At 40.4% G+C, this 15,300-nt stretch overlaps 1 protein-coding gene across 1 annotated transcript in view; it reads right to left on the bottom strand.

The window, feature by feature from the left end:
* cpt1a2b (carnitine palmitoyltransferase 1A2b) overlaps positions 1–15,300 on the bottom strand; it is a 52,536-nt gene that overhangs the window by 4,281 nt on the left and 32,955 nt on the right. Inside the window, exons 14-18 of the mRNA XM_030406762.1 lie at positions 9,364–9,528; positions 3,062–3,190; positions 2,696–2,851; positions 1,123–1,236; positions 526–618 (exon numbers count right to left, since the gene is read on the bottom strand). Coding sequence (XP_030262622.1) covers positions 526–618; positions 1,123–1,236; positions 2,696–2,851; positions 3,062–3,190; positions 9,364–9,528 — 657 coding nt within the window. The remainder of the gene's footprint in view (positions 1–525; positions 619–1,122; positions 1,237–2,695; positions 2,852–3,061; positions 3,191–9,363; positions 9,529–15,300) is intronic.

The following is a 15,300-nucleotide window of genomic DNA, read 5'->3' as shown; positions in this document are numbered from 1 at the left end:
CACGTAGATTATTCGATTGAAAGTCGCATTACTCCTGCATGTATACGTTTCCAGCGGATCGGATCGGATTTTGCGTTCTGCGCAGGCGCGAGATTTTTCCCCGGGGCCGTGAGCCGGAAGTAGACGGACGGCGGCGGAGGCGTCTTTCCTTCGAAATCACCGCAAGAAAGAGCGCCATTGTACACCTAGTTTTTGTTATTATCATGTACACCACATACGAAGTGTACAAAGATGTAGCTTCGTCTCGCTCTTCGCTCTCCATCTTTCTTGAATGCCGAGGCAGCTGGTGACGTAAAGAGGTCAGCCGGAGGTGGCCCCGTTAACACTAGTTGAAATGGGTACAGCGCCACCTAGCGTACCGGGGTATGACATGCTTTCGGCCAGTAATTCGATTTTCTCACCGGCATGTATACTCTGATAATTGCAGTTGTCCGATTGAGTGGCATAGTCGAACTATGGCTGTAATCTGACTAAGCTGTGCATGTAAACGCACTGACTGATGAAAGAAACAAAGGTATTACTTACAGTCTGACTGCAGGAGTGCTTGGAGGACACATGGAAGTTGATCATGTCCTCACCCACAATGATGTATGAAACCCCATAACCATCATCAGCAACCTGGCATGACAGAGATCATATGAGATCAGCGGTTATGTCTCACATACCACCCACTGTACAAGTATACAGTGTGTGTGTGTGTGTGTGTGTGTGTGTGTGTGTGTGTGTTTACAGATCTCAACCCCTGGCTTTAACAGAATGTTAAAGTATTGAGTCCTGCAACCCGGAAATCGGTTAACATTGGCGTTTAAGTCATGTGACCACATTGTAGTCTGTTTATGGCCAAACATCAGCCTTTTACTCCTTTTACTTTTATGTTGCTGAACAAAACGTGTAATTTTCATAAACTTGTGTTTACTACAGAGTTTATTCTCAGGGATGATCCAAAATCCAATCCAAAAATCCCAGAGGTTTTTTTTTTTTTATCAGGGGAACCAGGGCGATAAACTTACAGGTTGGCCGGAAAAAATTAGTCATCCCTACACGACTCTATTGACCTGCACCCTGTATGATCTTGTCATTCACACTGGCAGTCACAACAAGATGGCAGTGTGTCTCACTCACAGGTCCAAACCCTCCGCCCAATGATATGAATTCGGGATTGTTCTTCAGGTCGAACAGTTCCATCTGCTGTACTGGTGTCTGACTGGTGGAGAGACGCCACGGCTCCGACAAAACCTGGAATGTAAGTGACAAGAGAGACTTTTGGACATTTGGACACAAATGCTGCGCACATAAATGCCTCCAAGTTACAATAAAAGAAACTACATAATACGAAACAGCACCAGCTGTGTCAGCCACAATGATGTATTGCTCATAACAAATACTGCCATCATTGGAACCATTGTACAATCCCTTCAGCCTCAAGCAGCTTTGTTTAAAATTTGATAGAGGTAGGCACAAATTCATTTTCAAAACGTCTGAGTTTACTGTGGGGGACACCACATACATCTTTTCGTCACTTTTTTAACTCTTGGTGGATGCTGACTTGTCATCTTTGCTGATGATACATCAACATCTACAGATTTGGGACTGAAGAAACAAAAAGATTGTAGTTTATATGTTCTTGGGATGATCAGATTGATTCACCAGCTTTCTCCATATTCTTCTGCTGGTACAATTGTATTTGAAAATAATGTACAGTTCCCTGAAGGGCTGATTACATTACTGTATTTTGTGTTGTGACACAAGCTGACTGATGAATACATGCTGGTTTTGCTAGCAACAAGGACTGAGTAAAAAGGGGATTTTCCGTGACTAGCTCTTTGGTCTATAGATATTCAAGTGTTAGTTGCTCTTCTTTCAGTTTTATATTGACTTAAAGACAACTCTCAGCGGGTGTTCTTCTTATGTTGAAAACAATGGATTTAACAGAAGGCTTTCTAAAATCGAGACTACTGCAAAACTAAAGGATATGATAACATTAAAGTTTTTCATAACTATGACGAATTGCTTTTGAAAACAGCAATGGCTATGGATTGAAGGTCAACGATGAAAAAGCCCACTTTGTCCTCAGGACTAGTGTTCAATAATGTTATCAATCATGATAAATGGACTTGCATTTCCAGTCTATTGACCGCTCAAAGCACTTTACAACACTTGCCACAGTCACCTGGCCACGCCATGCAAGGCACCGACAGCAATTTGAGGTTCAGTATCTTGCTTCGACAAGCAGCTGGGGGGGAGCAGATCATTCAGTGATTGGAAGGTCGCATCACGATCATGGGGGAATCCCAAGGATTCGAACCAGCGACCTTCCGATCAATGAATGACCCGCCCATGACCATGATCATCAGTTTTGAAGCATGACCATGACAAGACTTGACACGTATCCAGGCCGCAAGCATTATTGTGGTCTGGATACGTGTCTTGTCTGCCCTCAGAGAGAACAGCAATTAGTCAAAATCCTGTCAGTGTATACTGTACTAAGACCATGAGTCATTGCCAACATAAATCAGCAACATGTCTAGTAAGTCTGAGGCAATAGGGATGAATAATAAAACAGAGGAAACATACGTAAAGTGCACATTTACTGTTCAGGTGCTTTTAAATCTTCCTTTAAAAGTTTTCAGTGTGCATATTCTGTCTGTGTCACCGAGAAAAGACTACAATAGCAATGTAACATTGAAAAGCTTACCTCTTTGAGGAAAGGTGACTCCACCCCCAAGTATTTGGACACCACATAGAGGCAGAAGAGGTGTCTGTCAATTCCAGCTCCAGTCATAGCCAATCGATAAAGGTTCTGGTGCCTCTCTGAAGCCAGTCGGAAGAGAGGCCTGCACTGTTCTTCTGCCTGTTAAACCAAATTACACTTTCACTAACATCCACACACTAACCTAAAAAATATTAATAAACTACACATCTGAGCAAATATTCAATGTTAATTTTCTGCGAATACGTGTTGATTTTTGACCGGAGCTTGGATCGGCATTTGGGTCAGCAGGAGTTTAAAATGCTGTGCTTTTTCCTTGAAAGACAACCAAAACAGGTAATTCATCAGTACCTCTCCATTCTCTAGAGCTTTGACAAAGGCAGAGCTCTCGTTGGAGCAGGATCTCACAGTCTCTGTCCGACCCTCCCTGAAGAGACGGGTCATTGACGCCTCGTAAGTCAGGCAGAAACCACCACGATCCTGGAGGAAGGAGAGAAGAGGTTTGAGAGGAAGATGTTAGAGCAATAGAGAGAGGCAAACATGTGGTCATTTGAATATTTCAAAATGAATAAAAACAATAAAAGCAACAACAAATGTCAATTTACTATTACGTTGCTGTCCAACATAATGGATACATCAATGTCAGTGAATGATTTTCATTTTGGCTGTTGCCTCGTTTTTCTCCCCCCACTTTATTTATTGGTTTTCACAATTAAAGATGTGACAGCATATATACATAAATGCAAGAACAAACTTTTTTTCAACCCGCACCCCCCACCCCCCACCCCTGGGGCAAGCAGAAAAAAAAAGAAAAAGGAAATGAATGGACCTTGTATCAATGACAAGAGCAATCAAAACAGACAAACGAAAAGAACAACACAGACCACAACAAAAAAACACAAAAACAAAGACAAGACAAGACAAAACCTCATGTTTGTTCGAGCAGTTATGTAATGAATGGTTGCCATATTCTGCTGAAATTATCATTAGGAGGTCGTAAAACCAGTCTTATCTTTTCTATCTGTTGTTTGTGGGAGGGCAGTACAGCCTGCTTCCTACCTCTTCTCGCCAAGAGGGTGAAAAAGCAATGCAATCGGATTGTGCACTAGGAAGATGATCACCCTTACGCTGAATACCAAATATGGCCGTGAGAGGGATTCGGGTTTATTGGTCTTTTAAATATCTTGGATAGGGCATCGAATATAGAAGACCAGTAACCCGAGAGTCTCAGACAAGACCAGACTGAATGAGCTAAAGTTGCAGGTGAAAAATTACATCTATTACACAAATTATCCATTGCTGGGTACATCTTTGCGATTCTGGCTTTAGACAAGTGCAGTCTGTGTGCAACTTTGAATTGAAGTTGACCATGTCTGGCACAAATTGATAAGGAATGTATTCTTGAAAATATGTCTGACCATTCAGCATGTGTAATTTGTAAATTCAGATCAGCCTGCCATGCTTCTCTCAATGCATCAAGAGATGCCAACTGTAGGGATGAGAGTTTCAAATATATGGCGGATATTATGCCTTTGTTAGATGGAGCTGCTGGAAACAAAGTATCCATAGGCTGTTGTTCAGGGATTGTAGGATGTGATCGTTTTTGGTTACGAATACAATCCTGTAGATCATGACATTTTAACTGACCGCCTCAAAACCTGGGTTGGCTTCAAGGACACTGCACTTAGTTGGTTTCATTCATTCCTTTTAGAGAGAACCTTTGCGGTCACCATAGGTAATCATACATCATCTACAGCTCAAATAACCTGTGGTGTACCGCAGGGTTCAGTTTTAGGTCCGATTTTATTTTCTATTTACATGCTTCCACTAGGCCACATCATCCAACAACACAATGTCTCTTTCTCAAGTCAAAATCAGAAATCATCTTGTTCCGTCCCCCAAACACAGACACCAGCCTCATTACAAATAGCCTTGGTCCACTCTCCAGTAACATTAAACCCGCTGCTAGAAACCTGGGAGTCATATTCGATTTGGATCTTACCTTTGACAAACACATTAAAACAGTTGTCCAGTCCTGCTACCTCCAACTCAGAACCATCACCAAAATCAGACCGATACTTTCTCATTCTGATCTGGAAAAAGTCATTCATGCATTCATTTTCTCCAGACTAGACTACTGTAACTCCCTCCTCTCCGGCATAAATCAAAAGTCGCTTTCCCGCCTCCAACTGGTCCCGAACGCAGCAGCTAGGCTTCTCACAGGTTTTAACAGACGACATCACATCACCCCAGTTTTAGCTTCTCTGCATTGGCTCCCTGTTCGTTTTAGAATTGATTTTAAGATTTTACTGATCACTTTTAAAGCTCGTCTTGGCCTGGCTCCAAGCTATATAACAGAATTGTTGACCCCATATGAGCCAGTTCGCAGCCTTAGATCCTCAGGTGGGGGCCTCTTGGCAGTTCCAAAGTCGAGGCTCAAATCTAAAGGGGACTGAGCTTTTTCTGTCACTGCCCCTCGGCTTTGGAACGACCTACCTGAGGAGATAAGGCTTGCAGAATCAGTAACTTCTTTTAAATCACTTCTTAAAACTCATTTTTATAGACTTGCCTTTTTGTGATGTTGTCTCCTTTTTACTTTTTAATTTTTTACTTTTGAGTTTAATTTTATCATTTATTATTTTTCATCTTCCCAATGTTCCTGCACTTTACTCCCATTATGTATAATGGTCTAAAATTCCTTATCTGTTTCTATTGTTCTTATATGAAATCTCTTTATTACTCTAATACATTTAATTAAGTATTAACTATTTCTATTCCATTTGTTTGCTCTACATTCTCAATTGTAATTTTAATTGTGTTCCTTTTATTTGTTCTGCTTTGTTTGTCAAAGCACTTTGTAAACCCTGTTTTTAAAAGTGCTATATAAATAAAGTTATTATTATTATTATAATCCTGGACCTGTAGAAATCTTAAAAAATTTGATTTTGGTAAATCAAAATTATCTCTGAGCTGGTCACATGTGGCAAGGTTTAGTGCCAATACCAGTCAAGATAGAGACGGACTGTTTATAAAAGAAAGATAAACAGGAAAAGTGAGAACGTGATCACACTCTGTTCAGGAAAGGAGGTTTAGACAGGCAGGCTTCCTGGAAGATAAATGGGAAGACGGCAGAATTTCAGAGCCACATAGGTCAGTTTTAGAACCATGCTGTTGGTCTTAAAACAAAAAGTTCCAAGCCTACAACTCAATCAATAATTAACTCTTTTTCCCTTATAGACACTAAATCGACAGATTCTGGTGCAGTTCTTGACTCTGTCTAAATGTTTTCTTAGCTCTCTAAAGTGTCTACGAGCTGTATAAATATTTACATATTTCATATTTGTGTGCACCATCAGCGAGCATACAACTCTGTGCTGCCAGAAGATACAAATGTAACTTCTGTCAGAATTATTTTGATCTTAAGGCTCTGGGCCTGTATTCACAAAGACTTTTATCTTAACGTTAGGAGTACTCCTAAATCGGACTAAAAGTTTTTATGTAGGAGTTGTTTCTTAAGAGTAATTCACAAAGCCGCTGAGACCTACTTTTAGTTATGAAAACAGTGAACTCCTAAACTAGAAGTAACTCTCTGTTGCTATGGATGACGTCATTTTATAAGGACGCACTTGTGGACCGGTGACAACGGTGATTGGCTGTTGAGTGACAGGGCAGCCCATTGAAAAGTCATTTAGGCTATGCAATGCATGAAGTGAAAATAAGGAAGTTGCCTACAAGCCCATGACAAAGTCTATGGAAAGATATTGGATAAAGAAATGTATTTATGAGGAGAATTAAGGGCACCCCCACTCCCCGCCAAACAAAAACGCTTCGAACAAAAATGACAAATTATAAGATAAATAAAAAAACGGCAATAAATAAAAACGGCATTTGCTCGAAAAGCTGCGTCAAACCACTCTCCATTAAAATTCAGGAATCGTGTGTTGGTCCGGGCCATTTCGCAACAATGTCCAGTATATTGTAATGTGTGTCAAAGACAATTTGTGGAATGCAAGCCCATATTCGCACGGGACTAGTATAACGTGGGGACCTCCAGTAATTTGTAATAATTGTGGAGGTCGTCTGTGATCTTAATCCTGTGCGAATCTGCCATGTCCGTAATTTGTAAAGTAAAAATTCCACTGCAAATTACGTACCATATTTCACCAAACACAAGTTCATGTGATAATATTAGTCCTGTGCGAATCGGCATCTCTGTAATTTGGGGTCGTTTTTTGTTTTTCTTAAGGTTTTTTGTGTTTTCCACACCTTTTTTCTGCCTTTTTCCCGGTTGAGAATTATGGAGGCTGCGTTGGGAATTATGAATGAAAGTTTTGACAGCATTTTGGGTGCAAATTCAGGAGGCTCATCAGAAGAGCGAAATCTCGAAAGATAATTAGATGGATTACATGCATGGCAGCATGCGGTAAGGAACATTTTTCCATCTTTCATCAGGCTCACCAGTTATTATATTAAAAATATCCATATCTAACCTCTGTGCTGCTCCAGTAAGGGCTCCGGTGCGATCGAGCCGGGGGATAATGTCAGTAAATCCGAGTTAAAACACAGACTACGCTTATCCTGTGTGAATGCGCCGCACGAAACACGGACGTGGTGGGATAATTTCTAAATCACTTGAGGTCCCCAGGCAATACTAGTCCCGTGTGAAGAGCTGCATTTTCCCCGTAGTCAAATACCGGAGTGTTGCCAAACATTTTAACTGCGGCGTTATTGGATTGTTTCAGTTGGTTGGGAGTGTTATTGCGTCCCTCACCAACTCATCCACAACTTCAATCCCTTCGCGGTCCATCTGATATCGTTTTAATAATTCCCTGTTATTTAGCGTCTCCAAAACATTCGGCTGTGACCAGGTCTTAGCAAGTTAGGAGTCCTCTGGATTACTTCTAAGGTCTCCCAGACTTAGGTGCTACTTTTAGGCTTAAAATGTTTTGTGAATAACTCTTATTTTCAAAAATTAGGAGTCCAAAAGTTACGACTGACACGCTCATTATTTTTAGGAGTTGCTCCTAAATTCGCCTGATAGGAGCTACTTTTAGCCTTAAGATTCTTTGTGAATACGGGCCCTGGTGAGTGTCCGAGGCTGTAGATCGTACAGTGTGTCTCCCACAGTCAGCACTTGAAAGGCCTTGTCGTCGGCATTTTGATCAACTGAACATACCGAATCAGAGGCGGCTCATCATTGAGAGAAATCACTCTTATGGGCTGTTCAGCTAAGCCAATATTTATAAGAGGCTAATGACGTACACATGCACAAAGGCCAGAGAGACAGACAACAAATACGTGTGAGCACTGAGAGTGAATAGTGTTTGATTTGATGGACAAACGATTGAAGACAGAAGGACAACCATTCCATCCAAGTTTTGAATATTGAAGTGTCAGGAAAAGTTAAAAATCCTTCTCTTTCTTTCTCTAGAGTCCTTGAGGCCTGATGGACTGGAAATTGGATTTAGTTGACCTATAAGAGACGGGACTTATGTCATAGGCTACTTAGGGAATTTAGGGAATGCTCTCACACAGCCATCATGACCTCCCCTGCATGGGCTTGGAATGAAGATTCATGTTGTAAAGAAATATCTTTATTATTTGTTTTAAGAGAGGAGTTATCCAAGTCAGAGTCCTGCACGGGTGAAAAATAATGTACTGTGTCGGACACAGATGCGGATCGGGTCGGACGCCTGGAGAGGCGGGTCGGGTTTTACGAGTGCCATTTTCAAGGCGTCACTTATCATCAGTCATTATTAGCGACACAAATGATAAGCATTTATATTTCATATGAGCTCATTATTGCGTGCTTGCACCCTCCCAGAACTCCCATTCCCCACGCTGGCTTACTTTCACTTTTAAAAATTGTGTCCGTCCAATTTTCCTTCGGACGTCGGTATCAATTTATACCGGGTTGGCTCGGGTACGGAATGTAATTTGTGCTACTGTCGGAAAACAGGTCGGATGCGGTTAGAAGTATGGCGGGTTCGGGCGGGTTTGCAAAATAAGACCCGTGCAGGACTCTGCTCTACGTGACCATTTTAATCCTCTAGCTAATTATCAAGCTAAATATCCAACATGCTAGTTAACGTCAAATATGCGGTGGAAGACGACGGTAAAATATTTCCTTTCTCTAACACTAGATTTATTTATGCCCGAATTTTTAAGGTGTGGCGGCTTTTATTTTGCCGTGGCGGTGCGCCACAGTCAATTACATGTAGAGGAAACCCTGGACAGATGACTGTGAAATGGCAGGACAGAGGGTCCAGCAGCCGAGGAGCACATCCCTTTCCTTTAGCGAAGACAAGTGCCACTGGTTACTATATGTGACATCCTGGCACACCTGGCTCTTAAAGGGAATGGGAGACTTCTCAGCGTATTTTAGGACCAATTCTTAATAGGACTAAATTAATGTGCACACTCGGTCAACCATCTATTTTCACACTGGCTCTCAATTTCCACAGGGACTAATGTTTAAATATGTTGGTGCTGAAGTATTTTGAACCAAATGGTTTCATTTTTCACTCTGTTTCAAGACTGGCTCAGCAGCACCAGCCACAAACTAAGTCTTAAGTGCCATACGTGTTCACTTCTTTTATTATCCCTCCTCCACCTGTCCAACTCCAATCTACAATGTAAGCATTGTGTGTTACCCTGTAGTACGCAAGCTGTAAGCCGATCTGTATGAAGGCGTCGGGGCTGACACGCAGCTTCTTGATACGTCCTTTTCCAAACTCTCTGAAGGGAAACACGTGGCAGTCCACATCATCTGCCAGTGCCTGGGCAACAGCCAGGGAGATGCACACCTGAGCCTGAACCTGACAGACAGAAGAACAAAAGAGACTTAAAAACTGCAACAAAAGGGATCATGTGATTGAGAACAATTCTCTAATGTCATAAACCCTTATATTTCATGTTTCCCCCATAAAGCAGTGCCCACTATGGTTTGTGAGTGGATCTGTGGTATGTATTATGGCAGCAGCTCATTTAACAGTCAGAGTCTGGGATTGGTCCACAAACATCATCGGGGATGACATTTGACAAAAATTGCAGAACAGATTTTCAGTTAACTTGGATAGAGGATGGATCTTGGCCTAGAATAGACCATGTTAACTTTTTGTGTGGATTTAGATAAAGGGACAGATACAGGAATTGTTGTCACTTTCTTTAACAATACAAGATAAGGATTATTTTCAACATTTTGTTATCTGATTTTTTAAACGAAGACTTCTTCTGGAATTTAGAGTTCTCTGACTGCTTGTAGTGTTGCAGTGTGCTAGAATTATAAGGATGCTTTACAGTTAGATGCATGAAGATCCGTTAAGAATCCTTGTGAAATCAAATCATTGACACATGCTATGTAACTGAATGGAATTGTGAGACCAGTGCCGAGTCAAGAGTGTAATAATTTTGTCTACTGTATATCAATTCCAACAGCTACATCCAGAAAGCAGCAATTTACTTGCAGTATAAACAAAAAAAAATGATCTTGCTCCCTTTCTGACTGATTACAAGCAAAAGGGATGCTGTGATCAAAAGAAGGTGGAGACCTGAAATAGTAAAATAAACAGGAAATGCAGTGTCTCGTTTTTGGTCCAGTTCACCATACACACCCTGACCTGGTTTGTCAGATGACTTGCACTGAATATCTCCAGAGAAAGTGTGGCATGTGAATGCACAATCATGTTTCCTGATCAGGACTGAGCTCAGCGCAGAGGGCCAATGCAAGCAGTGCAGAGGAAAGGAGCCCATTGTTCTCTAGTGACTGCTCTCTGAGCGCACTTCCCCTGTCCACTTTCAGACACATTTGCACTTGAGTTTGTTCCTGAGTCAAGTCAACCTTTACATCTAGCAAATTAGATATATAATTTTCATCATCTATTGATCACAACAGATGAAGCATTTAAAAAAATCCAATGACACATTACAGCAAACACACACTTGATGGTTGAAATGTGAACAGATACAAACAATCCACTCTGTTACAGCTCATCAATGAACCTCAGTCATATGGTTTTGATATGGCATCATTCATATCATCCTGTTCAAGCACTATTTTTAGATGTGAAGTAGATCAATATACAGAAAGTGACTCATTCAGAGAATAAAACAAACCAGGCTGTGTTCCTACTATCGATTCAGTGCAGTTTCATTTGCCTTCAGAGCATTTATTTCTCCATCGACATCACCACATCACATTTAGGTGCCACCCAAGAGTTCCTCAACAGTAAGCAATCAAGTCAGATTATCTTAACTGGTATGAGTACTAGAGAGACTTAAAACAACAAAGAACTCCTATAAAATATTCAAAGAAGGTCATTGTGAGTCATCCTCCGGTCACCTTTAATGTTTTTGACATTTTCGTTAATCTGAAATAATGCGTGGATCTTGATGAATTATTAGGTCTAAGTATGGTGCCATTCTAGTTCTGATCTATTTTTGATTCACAACAAAAAAAAATAATGACACCCCCAGTAAAAAGGCAAGCAGACGAGCGCACATTTAAAAGGTTACATGAAGTACACATACTACAACATGATGAGGGACCATGAAATAATGTGAAACTAGTTTGGTTGTTCGCCTGTTTCCTTTTCCATTTGTTTGGTTAGTGGGTGTTTCGTATACCAAACCCACCAGGTAGCAAGTCTATTCAGTGACAGCGCTTTAGGAAAACCCCTGCCTGTCCCCTCAGCAGAGCGAATGTTTTCTAGATGTTCCACAGCTGAAAGATTGCCACAGTGACAACCACGGGACTTTTGCCATGGGAATCCACCTCACATGCATTCCTCCCAACTGGGTTTCACTTTTCAATGAAAAAGTGATGAAGGCTTTATGCTTTACACAGGAAATAACTTAAAGCTGGTGTCAGTCTTAAAGCCTGTATCTGGGCCATTTCAAATTTTCAGAGAATAAGTGTTTTTACATATTTACTTAACTTTGCACTATTTGCAAGTCCAAAGGTTTTACTTTTGGACACACTGCCTTAAGGAACAGCACAGGAAATCATTCCTACCCGGTGCCATCAGACTGTATAATGCTCACGCAAAAACACACACAATTTATAATTTATTGTGCCTTAAATAATGATCACTGTAAATAAAACTGCACCTTATTTCTCTTGCACCTTAAGTTCCACATTGCTCGGCATTGTATCTTATTCACCTCAGTATTTTCTCTTATTTTTGTAACTGCTTAAGCATTTTATTGTATATAGTACTCAGTTTTTTTGCATATTGTGTATAGTACTTTATCATTTCTATATTTGCCCATACATTTTGATTCTATTTGTACTTGTACCGCTGCTATGATGACCCAATTTCCCCTCTGGGTTTAGGAAAGTTATCTAACTATCTATCTTAGGGCTGTAACGATACACCAAACTCATGATTCGGTTTGTCCCACGGTTCGAAACAAAAACCTCCATTTCTTTTTTTTTTCTAATCAAACATTTCAATTATGTAACATTTCAATAACTTCTGTATATGATACTCGGCTGACAGTATCAGAAGCGCAGTATTGGCAAACTGAACCAGTGTGAATGGATGAGCCGGCTGTGCGTATGGAGGGCGTGTCTCTCGGATGGTCTGTTAACTGCACAGGTCCCTCACTCAACTTAATAAAGAGAAATGTCTCACAAAGCAACGTTACAGAACCAAACAAAGGTAACGTAGTAACTGTCTTTGGCAACGAGGAAAAAAATACCGCAGCTGTACGTGGAGAAGCGTCTGTCCTCCTGCTGTCCTACTGACTCCTCGTCAAATTTCTGCCCGAAAAACAGCGTTTGTCACCAGCAAAAAGTCTTCAGTGAACTTTCCCCTGGAAAACAGTCTCTGTCCTTGCAAGTGACAGAGTCAGACAGCAACCTGTTCACTGATAGCGATTATGTAATTTAGAGCGAAAAACGTAACTTCGTCACTTTCCAGGATGTTTGGTGGGACAGGATCTCAATCACGACACATTGTAACAGCATCCATATGATTACAAATTATCCATGGGTTTAGATTGACAGGGGACACCGGTAAAACACCTTGAAAACATACCGACGTCATCATCATGACGTGTACCGTCCAAGTCTTTAGGAGCAGCAGTGGCGGCTTTTTGTGTGAATTACACAGTGGTTCTTCTTTACTTCAGCGGTGCGATGTGTGAACGACCAACGGCAGAGAATTGGCAAACCACCGCTGTGGTGTTAATGCGGCGTCTCTGTGTGAAAGGGGCTACTTATAGCTCATAGGGCTGGATCTGGACTGGAACTTGTGTTTTACTTTGTCGTTGTTGGTCTCGACTGCAGCATTGGTACAATTAACTGCGGGGAAATTTTAAGGTTACAGAATTTAGACAAACGGATTTGTCAAAGGTCCCAAATGCCAAATTGTGCACCACTAGTGGTCGCAGTTGAGCACAAGCATGTTAGACCTAAACAAAACAGAATGTGTGTGTTGAATCTGAATAACTGACCGACCCCAGGACACAAACCTTTGGGGTCAAAACAACATTTGCATTAAATTAAAGAGAAATAAACTCCTCCCACTCAGCATCTCATGCAAACAACAGAAATATTTAACAGCTGAAGAGGCCTCAGCTTTGTGTAATGTCTGTGCCTGGATTCAAAGCTACATATATCAATGTCCTGTCTGGAGTTCCATGTGGTCCAAAACAGCTCATTGGATAGAGCAAAACCTTTCCAGTCTTAGGGGTCACATGCTGTGTCCAAAAACTGTAAAACAACTGAGGCTTTCAAAGATGCCCCTTTGATACCCAATTACGGTGCAATGACCTGTTACCACTGAACCAGTTCACGTGTCTAATGTTCCAGACAGGTGTTTTGAGCATTCCACAACCATACCAGTCTTTTGTTGCCACTGTCCCAACTTGTTTGAAACTTGTGTGTAGCATCAAATACCAAAAAGGAATATATTCAAAAAGATCACGCTGAGTGATTAACATTACACAATATATACATTGTTTTCGTTCAGCTATCAACTGACTGTTGTATTAGCACATTATCATGCTATGTTTTACAGTGTCCTTTCGGAACCAGCTTTTTAGATATCAGTACTACGCTGACATCATGCATTTTCCTTTATATGTTGCCATGTTAAACAAAAATGTAAGTGCAAAATCAGTGTTATAATTTGCTCTTACATGTGTCGATTTTGGCCTTATCTACTGCTTGATTAGTCAGCAGCATCCTGTACCAGTGAGCATAAAAGGGGCAACATAAAGACTAAGTTAGCCATGTTTTAAAGGTTGCTGTATTTCTACCACTATAAGTATGTCTAATTTATTACATTATATATGATAGGGCCCATTTTATGGCCCATTATGTAGGAGATACTAATGAACGATGAATCATTTAAAAATAAAAAAACAATAATTGACTTATCTTTTTGAGAGTTTAATTATCCAAATCTCTGCTTTTGTTTTTAGGAAAGAAGCATCACTCTGTATCATTTAGATACAATATTTGAAAAGACAGAGTTTAGGCTGTGTGTATGGTATTTAGTACTGTTTGAAAAGACTATAAAAAGGACTTCAAAAAATTGTTGATGGTCTATGGTTAATTGACTATTGTTGAGAAATTATCAAACAGAGTACTATCACTTACAAAATATAGATAAAACTATAAATAATAGTTTCATGGTACAGTATTACACAGTTATCTTATTTTTTGTCTTTTGTGCACATAAACTTTTAGAATGGATCTGGTTTTAGAAATGAGGCCCCAGGAGCATAATCTATCAAGAATGACCCTCTACGGGCAAATGCCTCAGCATTTGATGATTTATTTATCTACTTTTTTTTTGTTTTTTTACGATTTTCAGGTTTATTGAAAGGTTGCCAGTATAAATAATGACTGGAAATGAGGACATACAACATGTTCAATATCCAGCAACTTCGCACAGCCATTGAAGAGGAGTGGACCAACTTTCCACAGGCCACAATCAACAACCTGATCAACTCTATGCGAAGGAGATGTGTGGCAAATGGTGGTCAAACCTGTGCAATAATCATGCCGTCTAATCAGCATCTTGATATGCCACACCTATGAGGTGGGATGGATTATCCTGGCAAAGGAGAGGAGGAGTGCTCACTAACACAGATTTAGACAGATTTGTGAACAAAATTTGAGAAAAATGGTTCTTTTGTGTATATAATGGGAAAAAAATAAATAAAAATGGGAGCAAAAACAAAAGTGTTGCCTTTATATTTTTGTTCAGTGTATTGTTATGGTTTTTCTTTCCATGACCAAAAGATATAGATAATCACTGGCCCCACTTTGATACGAGGGGGAGACAGCATCATTTACAGTGACTCTGGAACTGAAACTGATCTCCTCCATCTTATGTCATGTAAAGACTCTTTGGCACAGTCACAGCACTATATTCCTCCTCTTTCTCTACAAACACAAATGCACTGGAGCATTAACCCTATATGACCATTTGTATCATATTTGATACGCAAGTTTCAAATCTATCTTGTCAACATAATCAATACTTTCCTTAAAAACCTGTTGTATATCACCTGATACATGTATTCTGCCCACTAGTGGATAATCATTCCACTGCAGGCAGTGGAAGGACTTTTTT

The sequence above is a fragment of the Sparus aurata genome, chromosome 23, assembly GCF_900880675.1.
Source record: "Sparus aurata chromosome 23, fSpaAur1.1, whole genome shotgun sequence".
NCBI lineage: Eukaryota > Metazoa > Chordata > Actinopteri > Spariformes > Sparidae > Sparus > Sparus aurata.
The sequence above is the reverse complement of the archived record's forward strand: the minus strand, read 5'-3'. Positions and strand labels throughout refer to the sequence as shown.